Here is a 12,194-nt window from a genome sequence, read left to right on the forward strand (position 1 = left end):
GCTAGCAAATAATATTTTTAAATAAAGCTTTTAAATTGCTATTTGTTCAGTGTGTAGGCCCAGACTCTTATCAATTGTTATTCCTTGTTCCATTTAAGTGATTTTTGTGGGCAGAAGAAATGAAGTCCTTTTAATAAAGTTATTACTAAAGAAAATATCCTTGCCAGTAACATAGGTTACTTCATCATGGGAACAGAATAATCCCATTCTATATAAATAGAGTAAAGTTGATATTGCATCTGTGTCATGTTTATACATGTGTGAAGGCACAGATCATTCATATGTGTGGGAAATCTTGTTTATTTTATTAATCCTTATTTCATTGGGTTTGTGTCTGAAAGTTTGTCATCCAGCTTTCAGCTTGAAACATATTATTTATATTAATAAAATATAAAATTATGCGGAGAAATATATGAAAACAAAGGAGTGTAAATACTAACGGGTTGGAGGGAGAAAGTATAATAGTATTATATTAGCACAGGCTATTAGAGATGGGAAAAAGAAAGAAATATCTGCCAGCACAACTCAAATGTCCATATGATTCCTTATCTGTAGGAGTATAAGGACTTTTATTTGCTGTGATTCAATTTTTAAAGTATACTCTATTATGATATAACAGGTGTGACATTTCATCAATAATTAAAATGTGTATCTCACTGACTTAAAGGGAAAAAAAAACAAAAAAAAACATTTTTTGTTATGAAATGTGTCTGCTCAATGCATTATGCCAGATACTCAATATCTGTGTCACCCTTTGCTTTGTATAAAAGATAATAAAAATTAATTTCAGTGATAAAACATTTACAATAAAGGAGAAAAAAAAAACAAAAATAGGCCATGCAGAGGTGTTTACAAGAGAGTATTAACATTTCCAAAAAGATACTTTTGGTTGAAATCTGGTTGTATATCTAAAAGCTACTAATTTATTTTGTAATTATTAACTATTGTTTTTGGTTTGTTTTTTTAATTGTGGGGAAAGAAAGAATAATGGATAGAAAGATAGCCTCAACATCAGGTTTATCTAGATTGAAGACCTACTTCTGATATAGACTCACTGTATGACCCTGGCACAATCAAGATGTTACCTCTTCCAGGTTGAGGCAACTCTCTTAAGATTTTAAGATTTTGGAGCTGGTACCAACCTGCATTGACTGAAGAAGTTTCCTCATTGGAAGTCCCATATACCCATTAACATTACAGATCTAAGTTCAAAATAAGAATAATTTTGTCTTAAAGAAACCTTTTAGAGATTGAATACTTTAAACCACCTCTTAGTGAATTGCTCTATGTTAATTAATTTAGTTGCCCTTCCAAAGAAATACTCTGAAAATATAATGTCCCTCCATAGGCATCAAACATCATACTCAACACTCTGACAACAATGAAAAGCCACTCTACACTCAAGAAAAAATATAAGAAGAGTAATGAGAATTATTATTACAGAAGTGTGATAGAGAATAATGTGATAAGGTCAGAGACTTAAATGAAAACTGAAACTTAAAAGAGAGTTCCTTTTAATTAGATTAGTTAAATAACAAGCATAAGAATCCAGAGAGAGGAGAAAAAGCCTTGAAAGAGAAACCAAATTCTGTCACTAACAGGAAATTGGTCTCTTTTGGACCCCACTTTCTTCATCTGAATGGGATATGTTATAGATTTGATAACTCTAAAGAGCTCTTCTAGTTCAATTCTAGGATCCCATATCCCTGGATTACTTATTCAAGAAAATGTGGGAAATCAGTGGGAATTGCCAGGACTAGAATCGACAGTGAATTTTCTGTATTAATTAAAACTTTTTGAATAAAGGATAATCAATTACCAGGATTTATAGCCACAAGCTATTTCTGAACTACAAAGTGTTTTTGAGGCAAATGTTCAGTAAAACTCAATTATACAAGGAGAAGCATTAATTGGACTATCTATGTATGCATATTATATATACATATATATATATATATATACACACATTAATTATTAGGTTGTAATTTTACATGTGTATGGCAAATTAATTATACAGATTCATTTTTTCCACACTTCCCTCTGGTCTGAGCTTTTATTCTTCTTGTCATATTCTCAATGCACTCTTTTGGGAAGAAGAAACAAACTACTTTTAAACAATTTCTCATTTCTACAAATAGTTCATGTTCCTCCTCTTCACAGAGCAAGTTCTAGGTGCAGGACCATTTAATCAGATTTAACTTTATTTCTCCCATCATGAATAGAATAATTTAACTACATAGTGTGATGCACAAAATATGCAATTGGATCTTTACTGGCCGCAGTCCATTTCAGCTCCACTCTGCTCAGAGCCAAGTCCCCTTCTTCCATAACTGTGACTATTCTTATACTATGGATAAAATTCAAATACTTTAAAATCTCTCAAACTTGTCATTCTTTTGATCTTCCTTGATGAGTCTCAGTATTTCACTACCTTTCTTCAAAAGGAAGTGGCAATCCATCTCTGTTAAGCAGTGATACATTTTTAATGGACAGCCCTAAATAATTCCTTAAATCATGATTAGTCTCCTTGCTTATACAAAATACCCATCAATGTAATATTGAGTATAAGGCCAGAACTTGACAAATGAAATTCAATTCTTTGTGGTTACTGTTTCTATATTTGGAATTGTGTGTGTGTGTGTGTGTGTGTGTGTGTGTGTGTGTGTGTGTGTGTGTGTTTCCCCATGTTTTTTTTTTTTCTACATCTAAATCCTGGCCTCTAAGATACAATCACTTGTCAGGGAATTAGGCATTACTAGTTCCAAGTCTATGTTAAGCATAACTATATTACATTTCATCACTTGGATGAAGTGAACAAAATTGCAATTATATGATGTTTCATAATAAATAACTTAAAGCCTCATTCCTATAACAAAATAACAATACCTAAATTTTAACATCATAAGTCACCTGCATGAGTTTTGACAACTCATTTGAGCTCTTATATTGACAATGGCAAAGTATAGTAATATTGTCATCATTCTTCTCACAATTGAAAATTTTAGGATGAAGTGCTCCTGGCTATGATGCCATATAAACCATCAATATTTTTTTTCAAATACTATACATTGACCACCTACAGACAGGATATATCTTCAGTTAAATGGCATCTGCTTTCAAATCAAATAACAGTGATAGGAGGCCTTTATTTCTTGAAGCTGTAGTACTCTGAAAAGTGCAAGCTAACCACTGATTTTTTATAAAATATTTAACTCTAGAAAAGTCCAATTAATACCAGAAATCTGCTTAAGGTACTTGCATTATCATTACTTGCAGCTTGCAGAGTATCTTCTTAGATATATTAGGAACAACATCATTACTCAAATCCATCACTAAAAACATCCAAGCACAATCACAAAAATAAAATGAGGCACATTTTTTTACTCAGATGGGAGATCTGAAGATATATAAAACATACAGATTCTAAACTCATTGAATTTCTATGTTTGTCATAAGTTCAAAAAATTATTTAAAACATTTACATTCTTTGCCTCAATTCTGGTTACCCACAAGGTACTCTTGACACAAACACCAAAAGCTTAACAAAAACATCATAAAAAAATCAAAAGGAAGAAACACTTACTGTAGGGTCTTTGCCAGCCATTTTGCACTCTTCAACTTTGTTTGCAGATGCAGGCCAGAAAATCTGTTTGGAAAGTAAAAGGTCACATAAATTTTGTTGTTGTTTTTCAATTACTTCAGTTTTATCCAACTTTTCATGACATGGGGTTTTATTGGCATAGATACTGAAGTAGTTTGCCATTTTTTTCTCTGGCTCATTTTAGAGATGAGGAAACTAAAGCAAATAGGGTTAAGTGACTCACCCAGGGTCACATAGTTAGCAAATGTCTGAGGACCAATTTGAATGTAAGTCCTTCTGATCCAAGGCCACTGAAACACCTAATAGTTCCTTAATATAAGTAGCATATATGAAAAATACATTGTCATCAGTTAATTGTTGCTAATAAGGTCCTTTCAAAACACTTCTAAAATCACTATTCTGATTATTTGTCTTTTTTACATTTACATTGTAAGAGTAACGGTTCCTAAAGGATATGTGATTTTTTTTCTTCTTTTTTTTTTCTTTTATCCTATTTTATATTTAAACCCATTTCCTCAATTCCATTTAATCTAAGGCAATGGTCCAAGAAAAATTTCCTTTTTTCATATTTTACAGCACAAAGTATTGTTACCTGTGGTTAGATAGGAGAAACTGGAATAACTCTATTATTTTACTTATGCTACCTATGAAATAAAATCATATTTTTCCCTAGCAATGAACCTGGACTCTTGCCTACTGGTCTAATGAAATACACATTTCTTTCTCTTTTTCTTTCTGTATACAACAACAGAAAAACACATTATGAGGCAATTTTGAGCTCTGAAAACATTTTTGAACTTACACTCAGAGGGTCCTGGCTTATGTTATTGATATTCAAAGACAGAATGTGATCTTTGCTGCCCACATATATCCGGTCCTGATCTTCATCCATTAATAATATCCTGTAGTCTAATGGATTGTGGGAAAGACTGTAATATTCAGAGGTCTTGGTTTCCCGCAGCTCTGAAACAGTGAATTGCAGAAATTAGTTTTTTAAATTTCTTCCTTTTATAATTTCATTTTTTCATAATACAAAAAGAATGCCTTTATTTTCCACCTGTTCATGACAAAGTAGTTTATTAACTTAAGTAATTCATTTCCATTTATGTTGTGTTTTTTAAGTTGTCTTTCATAAAGTAAAAATATTTTTCTACCTGCTAAACTAGAAAACGTCTATTATCTAATGGTTGTCATTGTTTATTTTCTCAATATATAAGACTAAGCATTCATTAAACAAGGGAAATTTATAATCACTTATGAAATGATGAGGTACGTGCAAAGAAATCTTAGGAAAGCAGATACAAAGAAGGGAGGAAGCAGAACACATATTTTAGGATGATGGAGTATTTATTATTTATTTATTTTTTATTTTTAAAGGTTTTTTTTTTTAATTTTCAAAACATATGCATGAATAATTTTTCAACACTGACCCTTGCATACCCTTGTGTTTCAGATTTCCCTCTCCTTTCCTTCCTATCCTCTCCCCTAGATGGCAAGCAATCCAATATATGTCATACATGTTAAAATATATGTTAAATCCAATATGTGTAAACATAATTATAAAATTCTCTTGCTGCACAAGAAAAATCAGATAAAAAAGGAAAGAAAATAAGTAGGAAAACAAAATGCAAGTGAACAACATCAAAAATAGTGAGAATGTTATGTTGTGATCCACATTCATTTCTCACAGTCCTCTCTCTGGGTGGAGATGGCTTTCTTCATCACAAGTTCATTGGAACTGGCTTCAATCATCTCAGTGATGGAAAGAATCATGTTCATCAGAATTGATAGTCATATAATATTGATGTTGCCATGCACAATGATCTTGGTTCTGCTCATTTCACTTAACATCATGTAAGTTTTTCCAGGTCTCTGTAAAATCATCTTCCTGATTGTTTCTTATAGAACAATAATATTTCATAAAATGCATATATCATAACTTATTCAGCCATTCTCCAACTGATGGGTATCCACTCAGTTTCCATTTTCTTGCCTCTACAAAAAGGGCTGCCACAAATATGTTTGCACATGTGGGTCCCTTTTTTCTCCTTTAAGATCTCTTTGGGATATAGGCCCAATAAAAACACTGCTGGAAAGAAGAGTATGCACAGTTTGATAACTTTTTGAGCATAGTTCATAATTGCTCTCCAGAATAGCTAGATTCATTCACAGTTCCACCAACAATGTATTAGTGTCCCACGTTTTCCCACAAATACCTCCAACATTTCCTATTATCTTAGCCAATCTGAGATGTACATGCTATCTCAGAGTTGTCTTAATTTTCATTTCTCTGATCAATAGTGATTTAGAGCACCTTTTCATATGATTAGAAATGGTTTCAATTTCTTCATGTGAAAAATTTTCATATCCTTTAACCATTTATCATTTGGAAAATGGCTTGAATTCTTATAAATTTGAGTTAATTTTCTCTATTTTTTTTTTTTTTTTTTAGAAATGAGGCCTTTATCAAAACCCTTAAATGTGAAAATGTTTTCCCAATTTATTGTTTCCCTTTTAATCTTGTCTGCATTAGTTGTATTTGTACAAAAACTTTTTAACTTAATATAATCAAAATTATCTATTTGGTGTTCAATTATGAGTTCCAGTTCTTCTTTGGAAACAAATTTCTTCCTTCACAGATCTGAAGTAAACTATCCTATATTCTTCTAATTTGCTTAAAATATCACTCTTTATGTCTAAATCAGGACACATTTTGACCTTATCTTGGTATGTGCTGTTAGGTGTGGGTCAATGTCTAATTTTTGCCATGCTAATTATGGATAGAGTATTTAATGGAGATTAACTCACTATGTTACCTTAAGGAAATAATTTTCCTTTTCTGCGTCTGTTTTCTACATCTATAAAGCAAGAGGAACAGACAGGATAATGTCCATTTCCCCATCCTCCATTAGTATTTAGTGATTTATTTTTAACCAATTCATTTGAGCCATACAGGTTTGCAAAATTCTTCATTCTGTTATTATTTTGGGAACCAGCAGTTAAAAATCAATTACAATGAAACACCAGACACTTACAAAGGGAAGGTTAAATAAAGACTTCAAGGAAGTGTAAATTGCTTCTTATCACCTTTACCATTTCCTCTTTCTTGACTTCAATTGGCCTTATCTATTCTTAAGGATCATTCAATCTCACTTCAATATTGCCCTGATTTTTCATCTCCACTATAAAGGTCACCATAGAGAGCTTAACTGAAATGATGCATGATTCCATGACTTAAACTGAGGTTGGGAATGGAAGAAAGGAACCAGACATTTATTCATTAAATTTTATTCTAATATAAGTCAATCTATATCTTTAAAACAATCTTTTTGTATTTAAAATGAAATACAGGCACACAAACAAAGACTCATAGTTATAAATAAAACAAGTGAACTGGTAAACCACATCTCATATGCAGACACTAATGCTCATTTAACAAGTTTCACAATGAATAAGTGTCTTTGTAATTGACCTTTGAAGACAATGAATGTATTGTGACAATATAAAGGTCAATATTCATTATAGTTGATATAATTTTCTTCTAGTCAAAATGCTTCTTGATTACATTTAAGACTCTTGTCGATGGAATTTACTTGCTCTTTTGTTTTCTTACCATCTTCTCTGAGATTCATAAATCCTAGGTAGATGTATGTTGTTCTAGGCAAAGGAAAACTATTTTCAAACTTCTATTAGTTGAATTACAAATATTTCTCTTGAATTTTTCACGTCTTTGTGATTTAAATTAAACAAAAGTTGAAAATTATGGGGTTGCCGGTTCCACTTGTTCCGTGATGAACAGAGCCATCTAAACTCAGAGAGAGGACAGTGGAAACTGACTGAACCACAAAACAGCATTCTCATTCCCTCTGTTGTTTGCTTGCATTTTGCTTTCTTTTGCAGTTTTTTTCCTTCCTACTTGATCTGATTTTTCTTGTCCAGCAAGATAATCTTATAAATATGTATGTATATATTGGATTTAACATATTTAATGTATTGAACTACCTGCCATCTAGAGTTGGGGGGAAGAGGGGAAAATTTGGAACAGAAGGTTTTGCAAGGGTCAATGTTGAAAAATTACTCATGTATGTGTTTTGTAAATAAAAACTTTAATAAAATTTTTTTTAAAAAAGGAAATTATGGGGTTGCTTATAAAGTACTACAAACTATATCTGATTGTGAATTCCTGAATCTTAAAAATACACTGACCAATACTCATTTCATGAGCTTAGTAGCTGCCAGGCTCTCTGCTAAGTACTGGGAATACCAAAAAAATGTTAAGATTAATCCCTGTGTCCAAAGAATTTGTTTACATTCAAATCTATGATATAACATTCACACAAATTCATATAGATGTCAATTCAAGGAATTTAAGGAAAGAACTACCAGTTAGGAGGAAAAGAAAGTCTACTTTAGAAGGTGATATTTGAATTTAGAATTCAGGAAGGCAGACATTCTTAGAGATAGAAATGAAGATAAGAGAATAGCTAATACATGTACAGAGATGAGGGATAGATCATTATGTGAGAGGAACAGTATATCTTTCAGAAAGAAAAGTCATAGATCATGGCAGAGTAAGATAAGGTATAAGATGCTTCCAGTTCGAAATCCTACTACATAAAAAGATTTTTAACATTTCAGTAATAAAGAAGGAAAGCAACAATAGTAGGCATTAAAATATTCCCAAATTTATGTATGTATATGTAATATTAAAAATATTCACCAACATTCAGTAGTATATTCTCTGTCAAAACATTTGTCTATTATCCTGAAGATTCACTTGTTGATTCAATTAAGGAATAGCATTATGTCACTAACATACTGTCCCAGTGCTGATTTGCTATTCAATCCAACAACCCAATTACTGTTCATACTTCAACAGACAGGAAAGTTTATCTTTGGTTCTTCCTATAAAAGGGCTTTGGACTTCTCTTAAAGTTTTAAAATGCTCTTGAAGCTTTAAAAATGCAAGAACTTTGATGTTAGGGACTGTTTTATTTTTGTCTTTATGTAATTAGCACCTGTTAGAGTGCCTGGTAGTAGGTAATTAATCATTACTAATTGATTAAGTAGGAAAATGAAGAGATTCCTAAGACTAGTGCTATACTGAGCTATGCTAATGAGGTAAGTTTCATATTGCACATGATAAACAGGCCCACACAAAGCTAGAATTACAGATAATAAAAAGAGCTACTTTGGTTAACATACACCTGCTCAGATTCTCTGTTTTGTTTATTGTTGAGGTTGAGAAGAGGGGAAGCCCAAAAGTCCCAGACCAGTGTTGTGAGGTATCTCAAAAGAATTTGCAGGATTGAACCCATCTCCTAGTCAAGGGGCAAAGTTTATTAAAAGTAATGTGACACCATTACTGAGCAGATTGAATTATAGGGGAATTCAGAAAAGAAAAGGAACCAAGGAGAGTCATTTTATCCAGTTTCTACCATAGATATGCTAATTCTATGGCTCAAGGGCTAAGGAGTCTATCATGGGCTGAATTTCATAAACCATGGATATCTCATTTAGACCTAAGGTATAGGTAGCAGATACTGGTTTATAAGAGAAAAAACTTCAACTCTATCCAAGTTATGGCTTCAGCTAAGATGATCTAGCACTAAAAAGGCAAAAGCTCACACAAAGAACAAAAAGGGCTCTGGAAACTTGGGAACATTTCCTGGTAAATTAAATTATTCTAAAAAGCAAAGACTTAGTGCATGCTTCTGCCAAGAAATCCAAATTATCATAGCATCTCTATCATGGAAAATTACAGCAGTATACTCCATGCCTAATTTCCCTAAGGGAAAATTTTCAGTTGAACAATTGTCTCACCTGAAGTTCACAACTGCATTTAAAATTATTTTTACTGTTCATTATAATCAAAAGGCCTGCTCCCTTTAAGTCTGAGTCACAACTTCTCCCTAAAGCATGACAAACCTCAAAAAATGAAGTGTTTGTTTAGCATTCAGACTATTTGCTATCGTACAGCAATCAAAACAGCTTTTAACATATTCCACCTATAATGAATCTACAGCCATAACCACTGAAATCTCACTTTAGTTTTCTGTATTCAATCTGTCAGTGGACTCTGTCTTAGACTTTCAGAGGTGACCAAATACCAATCTGAGTCATGAACTCAGAAATTTTATCTTTGGGCAATGATTATAATTTAATTTGTTACCCATATAAAGTATCTGTAATACCAAAACTTTAGGGTACATTCTCTGCCTCAGAATCACTATACCTTTCAAAAAACTTTAAGGATTGGCAGCAGGGGATGAGCATTGTATTTTATTTATCCATCCAGTTAAAAGTCAATTTCAAGAAAGTTTTTCAATTAGAAGCACATGTAATAACAGAAATAGGAGATCTATAAAGTCTGATTAAATATATTTTTAAGGTTTATAAAGCTCATTGCCTATTCATTCAAACATTTATTGAGCCTTTACTATGTGAAAACAGTAAAACAGACATTTTATGGAATAAAAAAACTACATATAAAATAAGATCCTGAACAGATTGAAACATAAATTGATCTTCCATCCTATTAGGAAATAGAGAAAAAAAAATCATGAGACTTCTTTCTAAAACATGCGACTTGGATTTCTTACTGGCAGAACTACAGATTTTAAATGGAATTTCTTATGAGACAAAGATCAAGATCATATAGTGTTTAGATTCAATAATAATGCTTCTGACAACGTCATTTTCTTTACTGTATTTCATCTTCTAAAGAATTAGGCACTATCCTCTCTCTTAGAATTGTTTCTCCTCTGCTCTTTTTCCTCTTCTTCTTCGACCTCTCTTCATTTTTGCTCCTCCTTATGACTTATTGATATCATTTAGTCTTTTTTTTGGGGGGGGGAAATAGGGGGAGTTGGACTCTCAGAGGCAATCATGATATTAAAACTATCAAGTTAGTAATGAAGGCTGACTTGTTCATTTAGAAAAAAAGCTGACTGATCAGGACAAGGGCTGACAAACTGTAGCAGACTGACTGGCAGCCAGTATCACCTACCTATTTCCTAAGACAAACAAGGAAAGAAATATGGGAAGACATAGCAAGCAAACAGAGTGCCAAACCTGCACTTGGAAAAATCAAAATCAATCAATTCTAAAGAGGAATGGGGATAGTAGAGGACTCCAGGAACAGTAATAGTAATGACAAGAATTTCTCATCTAGGCACTCAGCCAGGAAGAATAGTAGTAGCCCATGAATAAGGAATCACCAGGAACTTTACATAGAGTGTAATTCCTCAAGGTACAGGAAATCTGAGATTTCCTCTCATTTTCAAGAAGTGTGGAAGTGAGGGAGGGAGGGAATTAAATATGTTGAAGCAGAAAATACATTAAAGTGAACAACAGAACTTGGCATCCAAACAGTTGAAATAATAGTTTCCATTTAGATAGTGCTTTTTGACTTATAGAGAAAACACTTTCTAACAACCCTGTGGAATATTGGTGCCAGCATTATTATTCTCATATTACACACTGAGGTTAAGAGAAAATGAATAACTTACTTTATCTTTAAAAAAAAAAAAACAAAAAGAAAAGAGAAAATGAGTAAAAGGAATCCGGCATTGGGATTTGTCAAGCATGATCAATGAGAAAATAAAAGAGCTAGGGATTTGAGAGAAAATGATTGTAAATTGATTCAGAGCTATTATGTCTCAGAGGCCAGAAAGTCCAAGCTGTATGACTAAGTGAAAGTCCTTTAACTCTCAAGGCACTTTTGCAGTGAGACAACTAAGAAGTAATGTCAACTGCTTGAGACTTTAGTCTTTTGACTCTAGTAAGTCAAAAGAACAATTTCATTGTCTTTTAAGGAAAAGCTATTATAACTTGCATGGTTAGTACATTGCTCTCATCATGATAATACTTGAACTGTTTTTGTCTTTTCTATTTAAAAAAGGAACATCCTTGTAAATCATAAAGCACCACTTAAATTGAATTATCATCATTACAGGTCTTTCAGTGTCACAAAATATATATGACAAATATTGAAGAAATAGTCAAATATGTCTTGTTGCAATTTTAATGACAGATAGAAATCTATATTTTGGAGAAGAAAGGGATTCCAAATTGTATTTTTTCCTATAACATATCTAAAGAGAAGTAACATTTGCAGTTATAAATTTTTATAATTTATAAAACACACACAACACACACATATACAGGATTGTATAATGAATGGTAATCAAAACCAATATCAGGACTTAAATTCAAAATAATTAACAAGTATTCTGAGAAAAGTAATAGTCCTTAGAATATGAAGGAAAGAAAAAAAACATTTACCCTCAAAATTAGTCAATATGTATCAGCCCTTCAATATAATTTTGAATAAAAAGAAATATAAATAACTAAAAGAATGGGCAAAATAGATTTCTTTTGGTAGTAATGGGAATTTTATCCTGCAACTGGCTTATGGTTCCAATAGTTCATTTGATAGTTTCTTATAGTCAACAATATATAAATTGTCAGATAGATTGTTTTATTTTGTTTTTCAAACATCTTCCTTTCCAACATTTTTTCCTCATCTTCCTTGATGCTCTACAAAACTGTGCTTCATTCATATCCCTAAACCCTAGTGAATTATTTTATT

At 32.0% G+C, this 12,194-nt stretch overlaps 1 protein-coding gene across 2 annotated transcripts in view; it reads right to left on the bottom strand.

Annotated features, from left to right (window-relative positions):
- The window catches only part of SEMA3C (semaphorin 3C), a 193,053-nt gene that overhangs the window by 99,686 nt on the left and 81,173 nt on the right, over positions 1–12,194 (bottom strand). For both annotated transcript variants that reach the window (XM_074268486.1, XM_074268487.1), the window contains 2 exons: positions 4,404–4,564; positions 3,584–3,646 (listed from right to left, as the gene is read on the bottom strand). In XM_074268486.1, the coding sequence (XP_074124587.1) occupies positions 3,584–3,646; positions 4,404–4,564 (224 nt within the window). The remainder of the gene's footprint in view (positions 1–3,583; positions 3,647–4,403; positions 4,565–12,194) is intronic.

Source organism: Sminthopsis crassicaudata, chromosome 5 (assembly GCF_048593235.1).
Source record: "Sminthopsis crassicaudata isolate SCR6 chromosome 5, ASM4859323v1, whole genome shotgun sequence".
NCBI lineage: Eukaryota > Metazoa > Chordata > Mammalia > Dasyuromorphia > Dasyuridae > Sminthopsis > Sminthopsis crassicaudata.